We start from the raw sequence: 24,679 nt of genomic DNA on the forward strand, positions 1-24,679 counted from the left end.
GTTGAAAAAGTACCGGGAATTGATGAATGAAACATAAAAAATGTTTTACTTGTTCAAAATAGACATTTTTCATCCAAATAATAATCTAATTATGAAATTGATTCCAAATCAGACTGTTTATGTTTCCTACAGGCTGAAAACGGGTAATTTTAGTTTTGGAATTGAAAAAAAAATGCCGGTGGCATGTCAGGTGAAAACGGTGGTTGTTCGATGAAATTTGTACAGTTTTGTCCTCAAATTTGTTATCGTGTTGATTTCCTATTTTTTCAAATAGTCGAGCACAAGCAAAGCAAAATTTTATTATATACTTTGTTGGATATATTTATGCATTCAAATAATCATTTGAGATGAACTGAAAGTTGAACATTTTAAGAAACTGCATGACGTTCAAACTGTACGCAAAAATATTCATGCCACTTTTTATATGATCAATTCCCTGTACTTTTTTGATAGAAGATTTAATATAACAACTCTAATCAAAAGCATCATCATTAAAATGACGACCTATATGGGATGCTCCACTGGAAAAGCAATCTTTTCAAATATGGATAAATGGCCATTTTTTAGTTACACAACTTGGTTAAACATACAAACATAAGAGAAAGTAAATTCAGGTGCAATTAAATAAAATATTATAAAACTCATTAAAGTAGAAAAATTAAAAATATCCTATATTATCTCCATATTTACCGCTATGTGTAAATTTTTCCAACTAGTTCCCTATATCTGGTTTGGCTATCACGTCTATATATTATTTTTATCTCTTTTTACTATTTTTTTTTCTGTTATTTATTCGAGTAATATGACCTAGAACTAAAATGACCCCAAAAATAGTGTATCCATAGAGTAAGGGAGATCTTGTAGGTCAATAGATGGTATTTTATTGATAGGATTATCGAAGTATAGGCTATACTCCTTTTCGAGAAATGGAATCAAATCACCGTTTCAAAAATCAATTGAAAAACATATACTGTGGATAATTTTCCTGTGTAGCACATAGATTTTCTTCTCTTGTGAACTGAGTCTCTTCTGCAAAAATACATCTAAGTAAGATTTGAGTTAATCATCCTCCTGATGAAATTAATTTTTTGAGTTCCATTATCTTCTAACCTATGTTTTCTTGCAAATTGCACTGGTGAAGTTGATGTTTTTAGTCGTCTTCGTGGCGTATGAGGTACATTCGCGACTTAACTTATTCTTTTACACCTTACCTTGTTATTCTTGTTGTTCATATTCAAAATTTTCTGATACATAGTAAAATAATTCCACTCACTTCTTAGGCCTCTTTCACACTAAGCGTCCGACGACTTCTCGGACTCACGCTTCTCAAGCGCCTGTTCATAAACATATTCTTTTATGGAAAATTGAGATTCATGATCAGAAATTTCTGAATGAGTTGATCGCCTTCAAAAGAAATAATTTTCAAAGTAAGAAATACACTCATTTCTTGACAAAAACTGCTGCAAACAACAACCAATATTGTTGACACATTCACACTACCTAAACAAAAACTAAACTCCATGTAACAAATAAAAATAATAAAACATAATAATAGTTGAAATATTCTAGTTACATTCGTTCCTACACATACTTCATTTGGTAAGATAAGTAGACGATCCGTTTTGTGTTTTTGTTAACAAAATACAGTAGATGCTACTAACAATTGTCTGTCTGTGGGGGAATGTCACAGAGTTCGTTAAAAAATTTTGTTGAGCATATTATTGATTATTTTTTAATTGTAAGTGTTCTTTGCCTTGATATAGTAGGTACGCACATTTTTATCTATTGATAAAAATTTAGTTTAAGTTTATTTACTTATAAATGAATCTTCTCTGATTACTAACTAGGATGGAAATATTTCATTATTACTACCGAGCTTTTACTGCATCGATAAGTTCATTCAATCAACTAATATACTTCTTTTTACTATCATCAATCTAAATAACTTACTTCCGACTTTTTCCTCGTGTTAGATTTGTTATTAGTTTTTATTTGAGTGTAATTCTGTAGAAATACTTATTATATCTCTCACCTTTTTTATAAGTTATCGGATCTTTCATATATAAAGAATGAATCAGTAAGAGTGCAATAGTCAAAGGTTTTGAAAATCATAATTTTCTGTTACAAAGTATTTTAAATTTACAGATTTTAAATTAGATCCTCTGAAATATTGTATGAGAAAACATTGCAAATGACCTACACTACCTTGCTGGCACATAAGTATACTTGAGAAGAATTTTCGAAAACGGTATTGAATAGAAGTTCATAAATTTAATTAATTCTAACGTCTAATTTAGATCATCGAACTGTGTAATACCACTGCTTCAAGTCCAATGCTATCAAATCGTTAAGGCGTTCCTTAACCCAAGCGAGAGAAGATATGGTTAAAAAAAAATTGTGCGAAACCTCTAGGTTAATTAATTTAAATACAGTATTAGCAACAATACATCTCGATATTGTAGATATCGAGCGCCAGGAATAGAGATTAAATTAGTAAAATAAAGATAGTATGATGCAGTTATTTCAACATCGCTTTGAGGAAAGGAGTGTACAAGTAGGCGTGTTCAAAATGATTCTGTTGAGATTATCTGAATTCTGATAGGAAATTTTCAACCTCCTGGGGAAATTTCTTGGGTAATTTTCAATTTATAGGATTTACTTCCATGTTTTTTTGAAATACGTTTAACTGTGCTGCCAGGAATACAAATTTCTTAAGAAATGTGAGTGCTGGACACAGTATCATTTGCTTCTACAAAAGCACATACATTTGAATCTTTTTATCATCATGATAGCATTTAATTCATACGTCAATGCAACCAGAATTTCTGAAACGATGAATAATAATCAAAACTGTTTGAACAGACGGAACTTGTTGAACATGATAAGCAAAAATAAATGGTCCTGACAATTTATCAGCGCTGTCAGCTTTCAAATACCATATAATGATATTTTTTTTCCGGGAATAACTTTTTTTACAAAGACAATTCTTACCATGCAAAAGGTTCTCACGAAAGGCCAAGTGGAGCTGAAACATGAGGGTACTAACTAGGGATGGGACGGACGTTATTATTAGAGCGATTTTGGAATGACATTTCAGAGTTTTCGCGCGCCCCACAAACGTAAAGTAATCGGTTTCACGATAACAATAGCTATTTTGCGATTTACTCAATTTTACGGAACTCCAAAGAAACGGTGTACCCTAAAGATGGTGCTCGTTGTTTATAGTGTTGAATGTTGGTTACTTCATTTTATTGCATCAGAAACAGTTGTGGAAGGATTTTAGCCGAAATGAAATAGTTATTTTCCTAACAACAAATACGAAGATTTGCATAGGTAGGGATGCTCTCTACCCTTGCTTCTATTCTATGTCTCACATTTTGACTACCGACTTCTTTAAGCAATTCCTTCTAACGAATTGATATTACATCTCAAGAATCCGATCTGCCAGCACAGTATGTGAACCATCGAATCACTTTACATTTAATGTGTAATTTTGATAGTCTAAATAAAGTGCTATTCTGATATTGCACTCCTATTGATGCACTATTCATCGCTCCTAATAACTGATTTTTTTCCTGCTACGTTATTAGCTTGTATTTTAGTTAACATTACAATACTATTTATGTTTGATTGAATCTTGTTTTTGTTTGAATGTTTTATCTTTATGTGCATTCAATCCTCGAATGTTCATGATTTGAAGACAAAGCAATGTGAATATTTTTAATTTCACCGTTATACATATATGAATTATTGCCTATAACCATTGACTTCCGGTACATAATATCATTGTAAAAATACTAGAAAAGTTTTGCGGAAAGAAGACATTAAAAACAATAGGTCACCTAAAAATTCATTTCGAACAATAAAAACACAATTTAAGAAAGAACATAGCAGGTTTCTTCCACCCTTAACATAGATAGTGTGAAAAATGATAAAATCCAACCCTGAGTATCTCAAATAAGCATCAAACTAAAGTTGAAAAGTCAATTAAGTCAATATAAACTACAACTAGTACAGAAACGGTTCTCCAATATTTGTACGTTCTTTAGAACCGGGCGTTGGCCACTTTTTGGCCAAGTTTTATAAGCCAAGCACGGATATGATAGAACCACACGCGCTAGACACAAGTCAGATAGTTCCGTCACTCCGTATCCCCTCCCGTCTCCCCCTACACGGGCCGCCGAGGAGGTAAGTGGGTAAGGCCAGAGGCGGCACGTGGGGGCCCTCGCCGGGGGGCCCCCACGTGGCGTCTGCCGCAAACCGCACGTATTATAATTAAGTTAAAATAAGCTAAGATACAAAATAAGTACAAAGGAGTAACAACCACATGATCACATACACACCCTCTCATATATATCCACATATTCTGAATTATCTCTGAAGCATGGGCTTCCACAAGGTCCCATTCTTGGCCTTATTTTATTTTTATATTCTATATTTCGCTTCGTGTGCTCTCAACCATTTATCTTCTTCTCCTATTGGAACAGAATCAGTTAGGAAACTGAGATTGGCACTAAGAAGAATGATGCGATAAGTTCTTGAAGTGGTCCATAGAAGTTATAGCAACCAGGAATTGCATTGAGTACTGGGTTGAAAAATATTGTTAAACAAAGACATACAAAAGAAGAATTCAACTAAGATCCCGCTCTTTGTCAAAAAGCTCCAGCAGTAAGGGGTGGTCGATTTTGACATATCCAAAACGTCATGAACTAAGCTCAGACAGACACATGGTAAACAAACTGCTTTAACACATAAGTGATTTTGTTTCATATACTTTTGGTTGTGTAAATATGTCTGATTTTGTGCCAAACAATTGTCATTTGCGTAAAGTGTTGATTATCTTCTTTCATTCGAAAAAAACGGCAGCTGAAGCGTACCTTGAGCTTCAAAAAGTTGCGGAGATGTTGCTCTGGGTAAAACTACGTGCCGTGATTAATTCAGTCGCTTCAAAGACGACCTTGAAGGAAAGCCAAAATACTTCGAAAACCCTGAATTGGAGGTATTACTCGATGAGGATCTGTGTTAAACGCAAAAGAATCTTTCTTCAGCATTATGAGTTACTCTCCAAGCGATTCCATGCTTTGAGAATGATGAAAAAATATGGAACTAGGGTTCCTCATGAATTAAAGCTTCACAATAATAAATATAGATAGAGGGAGCATATGTCATTTTCAGTAAGGAAATTTTGTCCCCAACATGAACTATCAAATTTGACATGAAGCGCGCGGAAATGAAAACATATCAGTGATACGATATTTCACTCAATTCGCGAGTTTCTCCACAAAGAACGCACTTCTTATGTCCCATAGTGAATCAACGTTTTATATTAACTCGAAATATATGGAAATAAATACCTAAATATATCATAAATTCAGAAAACAAACTTCAAGCGCGCTAAACGGCGTGAAACAACCGATGACATTAGGAGAGCAAAAGTTGCCAAACCTTGTATTTCAGCAGGTAGATACAGAAAATAATAAATATTCTGCTTATTATAAATTCAACAATTAAGAAAAATATCGGATTCCAAATATTCAATCGGGAATCACTCAAATAAATATATTTCATTCAATATAATATACATTTATAATGATATATCGGGTGTCCCAAGGTGAGTGGCCTATTAGATTATTATGGAAACTATTGATGGTAAAGATTTCAAATTTTGTGGATAGATATTTGGCCATGTAAGGTACATTTTTGAAATAATTTCACATTTCCAGTGTTGCCGGATGTACGACAATTTGGCAACAACTTTGTTATTTTGAATGGGACATCCGGTATTTCTATTTTTTTTATGATACTCCATAAAATATTGAATCTATTCACTCTTACTTTTCCATCCCTATCTTTGACGGTTTTTGAGTTATTAATTAGTTTTCGAAATTTTAGGTCAAATTGGCGTATTACGAAAATGACTCTAGCTCGCTCAATATTTGAGATTTAAGTCAGAAATTTTGCAAGTCGTTAGATATTGATCTGATCTGTGTCACTGCATTTGAATTATGGTTGTCAATAATACAGGACGCACCAAAAAAAATCATCAATTGCCAAGTTACAAAATTGTAAAAAAGTCTATTTTTTCAAATTAGACCCCTAGTATATTTTTCAATTTTTGGAATCAGTTCAACACATTCTACAATTCTTCTATTCATTTACACAGACTTTTTTACAATTTTGTGACTTGGCAAATGATGATTTTTTTTGGTCCGTCCTGTATTATTGACAACCATAATTCAGAAGCAGTGACACAAATCAGATCAATATTTAACGACTTGCAAAATTTCTGACTCAAATCTCAAATATTAAGCGAACTAGAGTCATTTTCGTAATACGCCAATTTGATCTAAAATTTCGAAAAATAATTAATAACTCAAAAACCGTCGAAGATAGGGATGGAAAAGTAGGAGTGAATAGATTCAATATTTTATGGAGTATCATAAAAAAAATAGAAATACCGGATGTCCCATTCAAAATAACAAAGTTGTTGCCAGATTGTCGTACATCCGGCAACACTGGAAATGTGAAATTATTTTAAAAATGTACCTTACATGGCCAAATATCTATCCACAAAATTTGAAATCTTTACCATCAATAGTTTCCATAATAATCTAATAGGCCACTCACCTTGGGACACCCGATAGTAAAATTGTGGATATGGAAATATATCACAATCCGACAACGTAATCTAACCATGTTGGGGACATGTAAAAATTGCTCCCTCTATCTATGTTTATTACTGTATGATTGAAACCAAGAGACGTTGAACGTCGTTTTCGCCTATGACAACGCTCGCCCCCACGTTGCTTAACCCTTTAAAACCTTTCTGGAAACGCTCAAATGGGACTTATATACCCCAGATATTGGACCGTCAGATTATTACTTGTTTCGGTCTATGGCACATGGTCTGGCTCATCAGCAGTTTCACTCATGTGTATGAAGACATCAAAAAATGGCTTGTATCGTGGATAACCTCAAAAAATGAACACTTTTATTTTAACTGTGTTCCACCTCTGTCAGAAAGATGGGAAAAAGTTGTAGCTAACATTAAATGATTCATTTTCAACAATTTTTTCACAATAAAGTGATTTTTCCTTAAAAAAGCGGAACTAGTTGCACACCTAATAATAATGTAAAAAGGAGAAGAGGTCAGTTCAGACTCATCAATGTGTGAGGGGATTCAAATGGCATAATGAAAAATATTCTCATGTTATATTATATGTCTTCATGCTTCATACATAAGTATCACATTAATGAATAACATAAGAATAGAAATAATCAACTGATTAATAATTAGAAATGTACCGTCTATTTGGATTAAATTCAGTTGAATAAAATTAATGAAAAAATTCATATGGCTGAAAACTTAATTAGCTTGAATAAAAGCTCATTCCAATTCTTGTTAATTTATTTGATGAATCATTTTCCTCAGAACAGTATAAATGAGATGATACCAGGCTCAATTAAGTGTCTGACGACTTGAGTTCACAAAGAAATGATTCAACTTGTGTCTTGAGCAGTTTCAGCTGCTACTTCATCACTTCATTTTGTTCTTGATTTCTTGAATAAAAATTTGTCGATCTATCTAGTTTGAATAACATTGATGTACTGAAGGAGTGTATAGACTTATGAGAGTCTTATGCATTTATGGATTGAAAACAGACCAAGCAAAAAAATTCAAAGACAAATTGAATTAAAATACTCTGTGCTAACATAAGTTTTGAACAGTAAGAGAAAATAAGGATTGTTTTTTATTGATAATTTTTAAGAAACTCAATTTCAAAATTTCCTCATGATTGTCTCAGAGTCGTGGAGCTCATGAAATCACAGAAGGCTTCTGAATTTTTTCTACGTTCTCCTTTGATGAAAAAAGATTATTCAATGAAATTTGGTTCAAATGAGAGGATTAATCTCTTAAAAAGAGAAAATTATTGGGCCTCTAATGAATAAAATTGAGGCCCGATTCAAAGAATGCATTTGCATGAGACCATGACAAATAAAGGATCGAATGTGGAGCTTTGTTGCGCTATATATAACTAGAGGTCATCAGATCTAAACACGATATATTTTCGATAGTATACTTAAACTTTGAAGTATTTCAAGAATAATAAAGTTTTATGAAGGATGACGTCATTTAATCAATTTGAAACAAGTGTCTTCCATAGACTATTCTGACTTCTAGAGTTGATGAGCACGAATGTTGAATTCCTCAAATCTGTTTTGATGAGAAAATGAACACGATTATAAACGAATCCATTAACTTTTTTCCTACAATATTTGTTCGGTGATCATTTGGTTGTTACTTCTTCGCACTACCTATTACAGTATTTCACCAACTGAAAGTAAAAAATCACATTAATGTAAAATGTTTTTGCTTCTCAGGATAAAAAATGATAACTTAATCTAAAAATAATTACTGGTTGTATCAAAATTCCTCAACTCGTCAAGTGTTTATCGTAGAATCTACGATCCTTAGGCAGAATGAATTATTTATAGTGTCGAATGGTTGGCGAACATCTGCAGCTAAGAGTTACTTATTTTTATAAATGTTATTGTTAATCTGGTATGTTGCTTTTCATTGAATATCGAAATGAAAGCGACTTCGTTCAATCAACATAAGGAATCATTTTAAGCAGATCACATCATCGTTACCATGGAAAATATGTCGTACAAATTCAGGAAGAATATTCGAAAAAAGTCCAAATTTTCGATTCGGAACCATTGTGTATCGAAAAACAAAAACTTGATATTTCAGTGCAAACGAATTCGATAGAGTTGAAGTTTCACGTGTATATATAAATAATGAAAATAAAATAAAAAAATAAAATTGCTATTTCAAGTTTCGTGCAAATTTTCGAGTTGAGTACGTCATCAGAACTATAAGGATTGATTACAGTAAATTCAAGAAGAATATTGGAAAATAAGTATCCAATATTTTCGTCATTACAGACTCTATCGATCGAATTGAGATTCTGCGCGTATATATCTACAGAATAATCTTTTCAAGCTTCTCACCAAATTTCGTGTAGATAGCTCAACCAGGACTATTAAAATTCAAGAATATCGAAAAACAAAAACCTGATCAAGTTTAAATTTTGCATGTATAAGAAGAATAGTAATTTCAAAGTAACTGCAAAGTTTTGCATCAGAATCTAGAAAATTAAATTGAAAATATCGAAAATAATGAGGAAACCACTGAAGTTTGGTCTTGCTAATCCTGACTAAGATGGTTGACAGTTGCGGTGTCAGTTACCGACAATCTCCCTGGTCTCGGCTGAAATGTTTCAATACAAATTTTGAATCTTATTATATTAGTTGGAGACATGATTCTTTTTGGAATGTGTATTGATTGTCTGACGAAATAGGAGAAATTATATAAGATGACCGAGGTTCTCCGGTATTTTTTTATAATCTTATTGTTCTCCTCAGCAAAATTGTTCCAACAAATTTATTTTTTCATGGTACGTTACTTTGCAAATTGATCGAGTGATTCTATTCCATAATGAATGAACTTCTAGGCCTAATATTTCGAAAATTACGGAACAGGAAGTTCAGACTTCCAACTTGAGTTCAGTAAACTGAATAGAACATATTAAAGTTATGTAAATGTAAAGTAATAACAATATTATAAAACCTTGATCACCACTGAAATATGATTATGGGAGTAAACATCAAATCGCGAACACAATCAATCAGAAATCTACTACTAGGTTGTGATCTACTGAATTGAAAATTCATACGATAAGCCTTCAAGAGCTCTCGAGTTAACGCCAGTGCTTTCTTTATTAGTTTTTATATTGGTGTTGTTAATTGAAAGATTTCTCTTATATGTAATAAGGAATTCTACTAAAATAAAGGAAACAATAAAAAAAGGAATGCTATTCTTTAATTGCTAGTTTTCAACGGAAAATCATTCTCAGAACCTTTCTAGCGGTCAATTAATTTTTTTTTTTAATTGCTGTTATCCGATGACATGTTTCGATTATTCTCTTTTCATTCAACCATATAATTTGGTCCGTGTGTATCGAAGTAATTAAAATAATTTTTCCGAATTGAACAAATTTTTTTTTGGTGGAGCTTTTTTTTATTTGGTGATATACTGTAATAGGATTAAATATTTAATTCGAATAGACGTGTAATTTTCATTTGAATGAAAGTAGTAGTGAAATAAAATTTCGTTGTTTTTTTTTTTTAATTGATTTCCATTACAGAAAATGTCATTACAATAGTTGTTGGATCATTTTGATATTTTTCTGATTTTTCTGGTTAATATGCTTTCATTCTCTTGAAATTTATGAGATGAGTACTATTTTTGACATAACTATTCTGGTAGGATTTACCATAAAATCAATTCAATTCGAATGTTTCAAATATATACTTTTTTCAACCCGAAGACAAATTAATAAAGAAATTGTTTGTTTTCATTTTATCGTCTCCTGCAAGTTTTAATTTTTGTTGAACCCAAATGAATTAATATTGGGCATTAGTGATTTATGTACTTAAAAAAAAAAGATGTTTTATCGAATACAAGAAAGATAGCTTTTGACTTTTGGTAACAAAATATTCTACATTGAAACTTTTTCTACTTTCTTTAAATTATATTGCCTTTGATTTTTTTCTCAATATACATACGTTGTTTGCGAAATTTGAGAATTACAATTATTTTTAGATGCTAAAGCCGATTTTATATTTCAATTTTTTTCATCTGTGAACAAATCAATACAGGAAAATCTTAAACATTATAAATACATAATAAAACTATAAATAGTTGAAAAAAAAACTATCAAACATACTACTCATCTAGACGTCGAATCGAGACTGACATTTTTTTTGACAAAGATGGCAAGTCATCTTTACTGTATTCAATGGAATCATCTGGTTTCAAATTTTTCATACATATTAAATTGCTCATAAACAAAATATTATTTGAAAATTGTAACAATAGAAACAGATGGTTTCATTGAAATGGCTCGTATACATACTAATAAAGATCTTCCTGCAATAAAATAGGTAAATAATGCAACAGCAAGGGTACAGACGAAAAAACCACCAACGCTTCCATCAGGTGAGCATAATCCTTCTCCATACATGTTTTTGCGTCCCATACTGCCGTTGGAAAAAAATCCGGGGTTGAAAATCTACCAGTTGTTTTCTGAAGGGTTGAGCAACAGAAATATCAACTTGATAGAAGTCAGTCAATACGCAAAGCGTGATAATAATGCTTTACATATTGCTTTTAAATATATGCGCAATTCGGTTCAGCTTGCGTTTTCCAACAATTCAATTTATATTTACTTTGATCAATCTTTTAGAATCCGAACATTCAATAATACAGGGTTAGAAATATTTAGAGGGGCACGACAGGGATATTTATTTATTTAATTACTACAGCCTAAGCCAATTACAGAATGGGAAAAAAATACAAAATTACAATAAACAATATAAAAATAGAATACACAGATAACATCTTATAGAAATTGCGAATAGATATCTAAAACTGTTAGAGATGCAAGGTAAATTACAATAAAGTTATTTAGGGATCGGTGAGTTTGTGTCAACGGATCCGAAATATCCCCAATGGTTCCCTAAATAACGCAATTTTTTTTGTAATTTTAGCCACCGTGTATCTCTAACGGTTTTCGATATCCCTGTAGTGCCCCTCAAAATAGTTCTAACCCTATCGGCCTATATTTTTTTTTGTAGTTATAATGTTAACGAGGTTTGCACGGGAGCAATTAGTGGACATAAAAAATGTTTCTTTGAATAAATAGCTTCAGTTGTATTCTCAATCAAATCTTCGATCTTTTGAGATTTCAATATCTTTCAGATGTGATGTGTTTATAGGATTTGTTTCTCTAAATTCCCAGAAAAATACGATCCTAGAATACCTCAAACGACCCATGATCCTTAATTCAGATTCCTGACTGAGTAGTGCCCGTAAAACTTGATTGACATCCTTATCAGTACTATTGTTTGCGTGCTTTTATTTATGTGTTTTTGTGATACCATTAGTGCTCCTTCATGTTGTGATGACAATTTGAATATCCATACTACGGAATGCACTATCATTTTGAAAGTCATTGTTGTCTCACTATCACACCTTTAACTGTATTTCTTAATAAAGTACTACATTTCAACCTAAATCATTAGCGTGCATATAGTAAAACAAAATTCTGTCTCAGTACCCGTGATGCAGTGGGCTGATGCGGCAACCCTGCGGGCAGGTGTAGCTGCTATCCAAAGAGGGCGTGCCAGGGCAGCTTACCCCGCTGCTGCAGCAGCAGCGGCGGCGGCAGCCTTCGGTAGGCACCCTGCACCACTGGCGGGTACCCTACACGGGTATGCGCCTGTCCTGAATACGTTACCTGTGGATGGAAATGTTTATTATGATCCATTCTTAGCAGCGCATGCGGCGGATCCCAACTACAGGTTGCAGGTAAGAAAGAATATTTGGTGATTTTGATGTTGATTATGTCCATACATTTTTTTATTTTGTTTTCATTATTTGATCGCGACTATTCTGAACAAGCTTAGTACCATCTCTTAACTTATTTCGGCCATCTTCATTCATACAATAAACAATGAAGTAATTGAAGTTGGGAAAATTTTGTTTCAAAGCACTTTTTTGTGGATAAGTTGATGGGGGTCATAAAAATCCAACATTTATATAGATTTTCAAATAATACCGTTGCATAGATCTCACTATCACAATAGAAAATTAGAAAAAACCAAGAAGAAGAATTTTTTTACTCGAAAATAAAAGCTGAAAAGTTAATGGACAAATTTGTACAAACAAGAGTAAAACATTCCCTCCAGAAAGTACCAGGAAATTATAATTACAAAAGTCCGCCTAACTTTCACTCAATATAATAATAAATTATAAATATCAGAAGGATAGAGTTCCGGCCGGTCCTCGTAGCCCATCTAGTCCTTGATCACGCGATCCTGTCGATCCTTGGTCCTGACTGTCGCCTTTTATGAAATTTCTAACCGTCCTAGGAGAACAGCGTTTTGTATTATTTTACATATGTACTCACCTCCTAGTTCTTTGTAATTTCTCTTGAGGTTTTTGGGTACTATTTTAGTTGTTGAGATTTTAATTGGGATAGTTCTTGTTGAAATCTTTCCCCACTGACGGCTTATCTGAAATTCGAGGTCCCCCATTTGACCTCCTTTTGACAATTTTTTTTGTTATTTTGTATTGCTACATCGATGAGTATTGCTGTCTTTTGATGTTGATCGACTAACTAATAACATATCTGATCTGGTATGCTGCCAAATGCATTTTAGAGCGTTTATTATCCAGGTTGATTTTCGGTTTGTACTTGTAGTATGGCACTTTCTCACACTGATTTATTGTTCATATGGTTGCTAATTATTGGTGAAGTGTCACCTCTACTGCATGCTGTCTTTCATTATGTTAATTAACTGCAAACATTTGACATGTTCCCGTGATATGTTGGATTGTTTCATTTGTTGGGCACCAATATTGACATCGATAGTTCGATCCTTTATAATATGCTGGCAGTAGTTTCTCGTTGAGATCACTTGATCTTGGATAGCTAATAGAAAACCTTTTGGACACATTCCACCTGATGTGAGCCAATAGTTCGACGCTGCAATGTTTACATGATCCTGGTTCATCTCGTTGAAATTCCTTCCATGTAGCTTCTATCCCCTTCTTTGCAGTTTTACTGGGATTGTCTGGAGGTGTTATGAAACATGCACCTTGTGCAGTTGTAAAAGTGTTCATTCGTCAGCTTAACACAATATTTGGTAGACATCTGACGTTCTCGCTTGGTCTCTCATATATGTTCCTAGGCTTTCTATTTCCTCATAAGCAAGTTCCGTAATGTCTAGCAGACTCTTGCCTTCTTTATTTCTCGGCAGTGTTGTCCTCTAAATGCTGTTTTTTGGATAGTGCTTGTTTGCTCTTGTCATAAAAGTTCTCATTTTGCGTTGAAGGATTTCAATATCTGTTAGTATGTTAGGACGAACATGCATATGTATTGATGTCTCTCGTCATGTTCTTGCTGTTGAGGTTTGATATTAAACTTTTTATGATTCTTCTAATGAACTCGGTCTTTAGTCTTCCTTCATTCTTTGATGGTTGATTTCGTCTGATTTAATTGCTTCTACTTCCCGGTCATTTGGAAGAGCGATAGGTTCATCTTAAATTCTTCCTCGCACCACGCTGAGGGTACGACAATTGTCCATCGAATTCCACCCTTTGATTTTCAAAAAAATTTTTCCACTAGTTTGACCATAATTTGCCGGTAGTTATTTTTTCCTGTTAAAAAAACTCATTATAATTATTCTTATCATTTTGGTATTTCCGGCTTTGCCGCTTTTTGCCCGTCTCTTCCAAGGGAATAACAGGCACTTATTCCACTCAAATATCCGTAATTTTTTACCCAAAATGAAAATTACTAATACAAGCACGATCTATGTCAGCTCTTTCCTCATTTCCCTCTCAAATTATCACTTCAAAGCGAGGCAGGATTTTAGTCGATAAAAGGCATGAAAGGATTAGCGGCGAGTCTAGATGGCGTTAAAAAAAGTTGATGGTTGTATTATTCGATGGCATTAGTACATAGGCGTACAACTCTATCCTAAAAAAATGGTTATACGTCTATGATTCGAAGTATTGACCATCGCTGGCCTATACTTTCTCCCATCTTTCGGGTAGCGTATGAATCCCGCGTTGAAAAAACTGGTCATCTATTGAAGCGATCCACGAATTGATCCAATTTTTTACTTCTTTATAAGGACGTTCGTTAAAGATAGCCTGTGATTTTTTCAGTCGGTTTAAACAACTAATAATACACTACGCCGAGCTGGTCCCACCAAATGCTGAGCATGACCTTGGATCCGTGAAGATTCAGTTTGGCCATCGACGTGGAAGCATGGCCGGGATATCCCCATGATTATCTGCGCTTGGATTATTGTAATGAACCCATTTTTCGTCTCCAGTCACAATGCGAATCAGAAATCCCTTCCCTATTTGCCTCACAAGCAGCTGTTCACAAACACCATTCAACATCTCTCGCCTTCAACTCGTACGGCACCCAATTTCCCTGTTTCTGATTCATTCCCATAACTTTCGGGCGATTTGAAAAAGCTTGTTGCGTCACTCCTAATGATCCTGCCAACTCTTGTTGCGTTTGACACAAGTCTTGATCAAGTAATCCCTCCAATTCTGTATCTTCGCAAACCTTCTCTTTTCCACCGCCATGCTGGTCTTCGACGTGAAAATCGCCGTTCTTGAAGCGTTGAAACCACTCTCGGCACGTTCTTTCACTAATAGCGGCCCCACTATATGTATTTGAGCGCATTCGATGAGCCTCAGCATCAGATGTCTTCATATTGAAGCAGAAAATTAAAACCTCCCGCAGATGACGACAATTTGGCTCGTAAGCTGACTTATTTAATGACTACCATTTCCACTACCGCTACAGTCATCTATTGAAAACGGCAGAAGCAAAGTTGTACACCTAATATTTTATCTGTAGGGCCTATTTAGGAAGCCATCCATTCAATTTTCCAATTAAAATTTGTTACACCAATTCCTGGTACTTTCTTGACTATGTAGTTATTTCAGTTATAAAAACTCGAGTAAATTAAGTTTTCTTCAGAAATCATAATAACAATCATCATAAATCTATCCGATCACAATTTTTCTTTTCTATATCCCAACAACTTTGATCCATGAGGAATGTATATGTACCTATTTTTATTGGTGTAACCATGTGACATCCCAACTTAATGTTGTGATCAATGTCCAATGTTCGATTTTTGTTCATACCCTCCTACATTCGATGTTTGCATCTTTTGTTGGATGTTTTCTTTCAGTTATATCAAATTTAAAAATGTCTACAGGGTGTCCGGGAAATTGTGGGAAATCTCTCGGATTCAGATAAAACATAAAACAATAAGATGACAAGTTCCCATCATTTTTTTTCCTACCGGCCCTCCCTACGCAGATACGGCCACCTAAATGACATCAGTGGAAATCCATTTTAGTGGAATAAATTTCAAACTGCTTAAAATAATTTAAAGAAAATTTGATATGAAGAACAGTAGTAAGGAACTCTCAGAATACTGCCCTTAAATTCAAATTAGCTCTTTTAGTTTACCAGGGGCGGACTAGGTTGTTAAAGTGCCTTTCTGTGCCAAAACTGCATAGTTAAGAATCTTTGTAATTTTGTCGGATTCAATAACTAGAACTTTTTTGTTCCTTGGATAACTTTCGTATCACACTCTGTTCCAACAAAAAATTAGAAAACATTGTTCTTTTTAATGGAAATAACAAAATTAATTCCTTTGTTATTTTATTCATGTCATTTTAATTTTTCATGTTTTATCTGATTCCGATAGATTTATCACATTTTCCCAGACTCCCTGCATATTCGTATCACCAGCCCTGGTATTACTGCATTAGATTGCTTTAAATGTGCATGGCTGCAGCATGGCTCTGTTTTAGGCTGCCGCTGCTGCTGCACCCCTATTAAAAACTCCTCTGTCGACTGCCCAACAGGCTAGTTACGCGGCCGCTGCAACCTACACAGCTGTTGCTGCTCGATACGCAAGCGCGGCTCAACCTGTTGCTGGATATGCTGCAGTTGCAGGATATGGCAGAGATTATGCAGATCCATATTTGGGGCATGGCATTGGACCCATGGCAGGATATGGGGTAAGCTATTCAATTGATTCACTAGTAGGTTGTAAAGGTGTTTCTGTAAGAGCGCAATATTTGATTTGTAAACCATTTAATTTTTGTTGGTATAAACCACATAACCTTATCATTATATGTCATTAGCGGACGACCTCACTTTTATTGTACCTCATTTTTATTGTAACCAATGAAAGTGCTGTCGTCGACTCATGACCACGTTTCAGGAATTATAATGCAGCAAATCCAACCTTTGAATAAAGCTGATAAAGCTACGAATTCGTTTATGTTTATTGACGGACATTCTGAGATGATGTGCACAGATATCTGGCTATTCAGAAGCACAGTCTGTATTGGCCTGTCTGAACGCCAGCAAGTGCCTCAAATTATGGCTTGTCCAATCCTAGAATTAGCTTATTAGTACTTGCTCTCCGTTTGTTTGTGATTGCTTGTTCCTTGTTCTGAAGTTTCGTAAAGGTTTCAGGTCCCACTAAAGACGTAGTTGCATCATTGTGACCCAATTTGTCCTTTTCTTCGTTTTAGAAGAAGCCTGAATGTTTTGGTATTCAGGCAAGGATGAGTCTATTATTCCCACCGAGCCTGTCGAGGTCATTCATCAATTTCAAACTGATTTTAATGTTCATTGATTGGATTCTCAGAAGATGCAATTAGAAGACTGATAGAAAGAGTATACGGTTGGTTGGATGGTGGGAGGACGGGTTTATGTGTCTTCATAGACCTTGAGAAGGCGTTTGATACTGTTTCACACAGAAGACTATTAGATAGGCTCTATCGATATGGGTTCCGCGGCAGAGTTTATGAATTGTTGAGGAGCTATTTAACAAGTAGACTTCAGTTTATAAAGGTGGGCAACTGTTCTAGCGCAGCGAGGTATGTTGAATATGGAATACCCCAAGGGACGGTGCTGGGACCGATATTGTTTATCGTTTATGTAAATGGCCTATTGATGATGAAGAAGAAGGGTGAAGTCATTAGAAGATGATTCTTGGCTAAAGTTGAAATCTAAAACTGAAAGGGATCTTTCTATTATAAAACAATGGTTTGAGGTGAATAAACTTACATTGAATTTGAAAAAAAACAAATATTTGCCATTCGCCTCTTATAAATCAGGTCTACCACAAATGGGTCCTCTAACCGTCAACAATCAGACGTCAATACCAGAGGGTGATTCAATAAAGTATCTAGGCGTTACGGTTGACAGACATCTGAAATGGGACATTCATATAGATGTTTTAGTAAAGAAGCTGAGATGCCTCTTGTTAAAATTCAAACACCTAAAAAAATACCTAAATACAGAAAAGGTAATGGAGATATACAGTTCCTTGGGCCAATCTCTAATAAGATATGGAATAATAGCTTGGGGAGGAGCATACGAACGCCATATACAAAGAGTCGAAGTAGTTCAGAAATGGATACTTCGAGTTATCTATGGAAAACCCCATTTATTCCCATCAGACGGTTTATATGCCATATCAGGATTTATGAATCCTCACCAGTTGTTTATGGTACAAATGTTGATTGCAGTCTGTCTTGGGAAAATCAAACTGAAACAAACCGAGTGTGAAAAAGAAACTAGGAGTAAAAACACTTATTATATCCCTAGAGCCGAAAAACGTATTGGACAAAGATATTTCACATACTTAGCACCGCGCATTTACAGAATATTCCCAGGGAACCTGAAAAATATAAAAAATATCAAGAAACAAAGAAAAATCATAATAAAATGGGTAATTGAAAAAGGAAGAGAATATTTCCGATTGCTGATTAATCCACGATGGTGAATATTGTCCTATTTTGTGTTCATCTCTGGTGTACTTACCTGTAAATGAGATGTTCATATTGTATCATGGTTTCTCAACATTATATCCATAGTCACCAGAACAGTTGTTTTGGTATAAAGATAATAAATTTCCGAAATTTGATTGAAAAAGAATGACTCTCGATGCTTTCTATTCCAATGTGGGTACTCGTACATGGTGTACAATAGTTTTAGTATATATTTGATTAATTCTTATTGTATTTGTAGGATTACATTTATTTTGCTTCACTAGATATTTATGTTGGCTACTGTAATAATGAATGTACTATTTGTATATCGCGTACAGGCTCTGAAGCCTCTGCGATTAATGTTTATGATAAAATAAACTACATTATTATTATTATTCGATTGTTGTGGTTACGCCTTTCAATTAGCAGCCTTGTAGCAGTTTCGATGGCATGAAGTTCTACCTGAAATATGGTTGTATATATGTCCAGACATTGCTTCCTACGGAAGCTTGGCCAACTAGAGCATTGGAGATCATTCCAGATATCACTCCTCTTCATCTTGTGGTAGCTAGAGTAGCCTAACCAATTACATACCATCTGTGAACCTTCCTAGTGACGATATGATGAACAAAATTAGCATCGAGAAAACCTTCACTACGGTAATAAGTAGAGGAGAAGATTGGGAAAGGGAGTCCACAATCCCAGTTCCCGAAAAGAATACTATTAAATGGTACACAGGTGGTTCTAAAACCATAACTTGGACTGGCGCTGGAGTATTTGGGACTGGCACCAATTGCTTACTATCGTTAGACTGCTGTCCTAGTGTCAGGCTGAAAAACTTGCAATTGAAATATTTGTGGAAATTAACCTTTTGATAAACTATCAAAAAAATAATATAGATATGCATTCTGGCAGTCAGGCTGCAATCAAAGCATTGAGCTCACATTTCTTCGATTCTAAGATGGTATTGGAATGCCGAAGAAAACTCAACGAAGTAGACAAGAATAACAAGGTCTTATTAGTCTGGCTTTCCGGTCATTCAGGAATTAAAGGAGATGTAGAGACCAAAACGATTGCCAGAAAAGTAGCTCAAACTCTTTTCAGTGGCCCAAAATCTTTCTGTGGTATAGGCAAATATACCTACAAGAAAGGGTTTCAGCGAAGGAAAAACCGAAAGAGAAACACTCTGGGACCGTATTCTCGACAAGTGATCTTTCAAAACGTATACGTTATTTCAGTACTAATTACACTGAATGAACGTATACGTTTTGAAAGATCACTTGTCGAGAATACGGTCCCTGGCTGGATCTTTCTGGGTTGAATCATTCCAAAAAGTTTCTTCGAAACTTTGACACAGCGAGATATTAGAAGTACAGATGTGGATCTCTCTAAGCATATAATACACCTCCTCACTGGATTCCTTACAGGGCATTATCTCCTCAGGAAGCACCTCACGCAAATTGGTCTAGCAGATTCTGTGGGAAGGAAGAAGAAAGTCCAGATCACCTGGTGACGGAATGCCTCGTCATCACTAGCCAACCCAAAATCTGATTCGGATAAGAAACTTGTAGAAGTGGGGAAGCAGCCTCCTTGAAGCCATCCCAGATACTGGATTTCATTAGAACTCTGGAACTGGCAGGCGAGCTGTAGATCATGTTATGGCGAGAATAGACCATAAGGTCACAGTGCAACGGAACTCCCTTGACTCTAATCTATTTATTGATCTAAGGTAGTTTTAGAACCATTAGCGTACTTACCAATACCGGTTTCCGGGTGATCAACAGCATCCATTTTTCAATCTACCCTAGAATTTTTCAGTTTCGTCCTCCATAAAAATATGGAGAAGACGTAGGATCAAAGCTGCCAAGTAGGTAGTTAGAAAGTCCCCGTGATCGCTAGGTAGGCTTGTCTTTGTAAGCAAGGGAATTTAAGTTTTGGATTTGAGGCAAATAGTGTCAACCAGAGCGTTCCAATCGAGGTTCTTACTTAGCACCAATCCTAGATATTTTGTTTCGCTAGGGAGTTATTTCACAACGAAAGACAGAAAAAAATTCTAAATTACATTATGAAAGTTGATAAACATTGAATATTACACTAAAGGACAAAACCACCAATTGATCTTTGTACAGCAAAAAGGACATGCAGAATTTACCGCACAAAATCATTGGCTTGATGAGCCATTTTCACTTCAGTGACTTAATAATTGTGGTATGAGGTATACCAGGTTTTAGACCTATTTTTGAACATGTGGCAAACAAAGACAAGATATTTCATCAAAACTTGCCATACCGCTGTGCAAACATCGACGGTTTTGAACTAATCCTTTCCTGATCTTCCAGTTTATTGATTTTGAAGTACTAGTTATTTGAAGTCACAGATTCACATCAATTCGAACGTAATAAAGGACTAAATAAGACACAGAATACGTATACAATACCATTTTTGTGAATTGATTCAAGAGAGGTGAATGTATCATCAGTTATGTGGCATTCTAAATGATTTTATTTATAAATAACCCAATGATTATTAAATAGATGGCTTTGCTGCAGAAAATCATGTTTATTGAACCTTCAAATGTTGCACTCTTATCGTACACCTGTGATTGTAAATGAAAGTTTTTTTTTAAGAAAGTTTTGACAAAAATTCATAGCGGAGTGCTTTTATCTGCTTCAATAAGCTGTAATTGTGTGCATGTAGGTGACATGAAAGAACGAGAAATGCACAAAAAAAGCTTTGTGTACGTTAATCATTGTTAACGAAAATAAAAAATAATTCAAAATGTGTGCGTCATTCGCTTGCAAAAAGGCAGCACTCTATAGAACATTGTTTTCGGTTTTGGAAAGGAAAGGAAAAAGAAACAGCTTGAATTCCTATAATACATACCTTCAACAAATAGAAATATATGTATAGGTTATTATCCCTCATTCTGGAGTTTTGAAATGTATTAAGAGGTTTGAGCTTATCGTATCTGTTCATCGTTTATCTCATGGTCCTTATATTTTATTATTAATATTTTAAAATATACCACTGGATATTTTTACTAACTCAGCTTAAGAAATTTATATATAGTCTTGGACTATTTCAATAGTCCAGTCAATATGTGTTTTATCTGAATCTAAGGTTTGCCACTAAAATTTCGTGATGGAATATTGAAGAGATGTAAAAAAAAAGGAAAAAACTATTTTTTGGTATTGTTTTTCTGAGAAAAATTCAATAAGTATTTTTTAGTAGTAGCTTGATTAGCTTCATTATAATATCACCAGGAATCCATGTTACATTTATTGATTCATCATCATTCAAAAGTTCAACCTGTTATATGTCAGTCACATTAATTTTTTTTTTTTTGTTATAGGCAGCAGTATACCGTAGCAGCTATAACCGTTTCGCCCCATATTAACATATCTGCAGCTCCCTGACGTCTCAGTAATACTCAAATTTTGTCTTGTGTATGCAGCGCACTGCAAATGCACAAAACAATACAAAGAACAAGAAATATTCAAAGGGCTGTCCCAACTCACTAATGTTATTTGTGATAGCCTGAATGAACCAGCTCTCTTATAGGAATCTAAGACTTTGTATGTGACCTGTTTCCATTCACTTATACTCATTTTGAATTATGATCATGTATAAGAAAAAGTGAAATATTCATATTAATATTGTGTGATATGATTCTTCAGTGATTAGAGAATGGTTTACTCTTATAAAAGCAAATTTCTGCAAGATTTAGATAGCAAAGGAACATTTGCTAAATATTTCGTATTCCTTCAAAGATGTTCACCGCTGTTTACTGTCATTTCCTTCTTCAAATTCATTAGGAACTTCAAGATATAACATAGTTCCTGAAAATAAAATCAAATACTTCTAATTCAATTTGTTTATAGTGAATTTTTCTCCGATTCATGTCTAAGCAAATTCTTGGCCAATTTCATGCTTTGGTCAATTTTTTCAATCTCTAAGTTCATATATCACAGAAACCAACCAAATCTGAATAACTACAAATGAAGAATATGTTTGCAATATTGTTCTCAAATCACATGAAGTATATGTACATATTGAAGAAATAATTCGAACAAATATTATGTTTTATATCATTCATATTCTTAAGTTTTATTATCGCCTACAAAAATATTTCTAATGAAAATATTAGTTATACATCAAATTTGCACAGAAATCAATACACAAAAAATTATTGATAGAAATGGAATATTGTAATGAAACATTAATTCTTCATTTCATCTCTAACAAAAGTACTCAAAACGCATAATTAGATTGTGAATCATGATATTATAATATAAATGATGATATTGTAGAAATTTTATTTTATTTACAAGAATCGATATATTTATATAGGCTTAACCATGACATGATTCTCTATTCATAAATAATCAATACCAAATTAAAAAACTTTAAGTGATATTAGTGTTGGAGTGTATGTTATTGATATTGTTATTATTTTTGTTGAACAATTTTCATGAACTTTAGTTTGGTGTCTAGAGGATACTCAAAAATATCGATATTATCTTGAACTTGATGTAGGGATTACTATGAAAATTTCATACCTAATTCTCATGAACAATTGTTCTACTGGTTGATATGGCAGCAGGATATGTTAAATAACTTGGAATTTGTTAGTAGTTCAATTAAACACACTCAATGTGTGCAAGTAATATTTTCACCAAAGGTTGTGCTTATAATATTTTAATAAGACTGTATCAAATATTTGGTAGTTTTTAGATGACTAGTGATTTTGAATTATAATTTATAAATAATTCATCATGAAATTGAATTTCGCTTCGAAACCTAGGTTTTGAAAATATTCAAGTACATATCACAGAAACTGTAATATGAGTGTGTAGTTTTGTTGTATAAAAAACACATATATAGAACAAAAATTTAGTTAATTTATTTCCCCATCATGAAATACTTTTGATTGATCTGACAGATACCTTGAATAATTTCACATGATACACTCAGGTATATTACGTACTTTATTTCAGAAATATGCCAAATATTTCGATTTTTATTTCAGAAATTTAATCTGGTCATGTAAACTGACAAATGAGATAGATTTCATATGTAAAAAAGTTTTTATAATGAAGAGTGTATAAGTGTAATGGAAACCATTTGTTTTTCTTCTAGTTTAGTTGGTAATGTATATTTTGATACTCTCTTCGTTTTCGGAGGACATTTTATGGTCTGTAGAACATATCGCTGATTTTTTTTTTTTGATTTTCAATGTACAGCAACAGTTCTGACCTGGCTCAATTATATGTTCTCTCGAAATACTAATGAATCAGTTTTTTTTTACAACTTAATTGTATATTAATGCAAACAATGTATACCAATTATTTTACATTATGAGCATATACTTTTGCATCTATTATAATTATATTTGTATCTTGTATATATGATTCATAAAATTCGCATAATTCCCTTGACAATAGTTATCATTACATATACTATACATCTTTTTCAGTAATACTTATGACAAGGAATGCACAAATAAATGCTGTACATTTTAGATTTTGTTTTTTTTTTAACATTGATCAATTACCAGATTGATATACTATTTTGAATTTGATTTCAGTATCAATTGCTGTTTTAATAGCAAATATAAATAATCGAGACCACTTTTGTGTAAATTAAGTAATTCCAAAATTACTTCAGAAATAAAAGACCAATATGTAGTTTTTATATGCTTATTCATCTTTTCATTTTTATGAACAATCTTCTTTGGCAAGTACGGCTTGGTTTTCAACAAAAAAAGATCATCCATCCAGTCATTGACCCCACATTTTTAAATTTGTTTGATAGTTGTAGAGACTGAACATTTTGGAAGACTTGGATTTGAAAAGAATTTTCTCAAACAATTAACCAAAATAGAGTAGTTTTATATGTAGAATAAGTAGTATGTATATTTACCCGGCTGGGTGATCCATTGGACTAATGTAACTGACAATAAGGATTTGCTTTGCACCATTTTTGCTGATTCAAAAAGAATCAAGATGAAATGAAGATGATGAAATTAGGAAGGAAGTCAATTTCTATGCAGGGATTGTGAGAGTGTGATTATGGATTAATACATCTGCCTAAAATTTTTTTGAGTTCGATATCATTTGCTTCACGATATCAATAAATAATGAGCAGGTTAGCCTCAAATAATTTTTTATCACATTAAATGCTTATTGAGGCAAGAAAATCTTGTATAATGTCGAAGAA

At 33.6% G+C, this 24,679-nt stretch overlaps 1 protein-coding gene across 4 annotated transcripts in view; it reads left to right on the forward strand.

Moving 5' to 3' along the window:
* LOC123678241 (RNA binding protein fox-1 homolog 2) overlaps positions 1-23,981 on the forward strand; it is a 51,599-nt gene extending 27,618 nt beyond the window's left edge. For 2 of the 4 annotated variants that reach the window (XM_045615150.1, XM_045615148.1), the window contains 4 exons: positions 11,011-11,065; positions 12,183-12,436; positions 16,484-16,693; positions 21,813-23,981. In XM_045615150.1, coding sequence (XP_045471106.1) covers positions 11,011-11,065; positions 12,183-12,436; positions 16,484-16,693; positions 21,813-21,857 — 564 coding nt within the window. In that variant the 3' untranslated portion in view covers positions 21,858-23,981. The remainder of the gene's footprint in view (positions 1-11,010; positions 11,066-12,182; positions 12,437-16,483; positions 16,694-21,812) is intronic. The other 2 variants (XM_045615149.1, XM_045615151.1) reach the window with 2 other exon arrangements.
* Positions 23,982-24,679: the final 698 nt, after the last annotated feature.

This window comes from Harmonia axyridis, chromosome 4 (assembly GCF_914767665.1).
Source record: "Harmonia axyridis chromosome 4, icHarAxyr1.1, whole genome shotgun sequence".
NCBI lineage: Eukaryota > Metazoa > Arthropoda > Insecta > Coleoptera > Coccinellidae > Harmonia > Harmonia axyridis.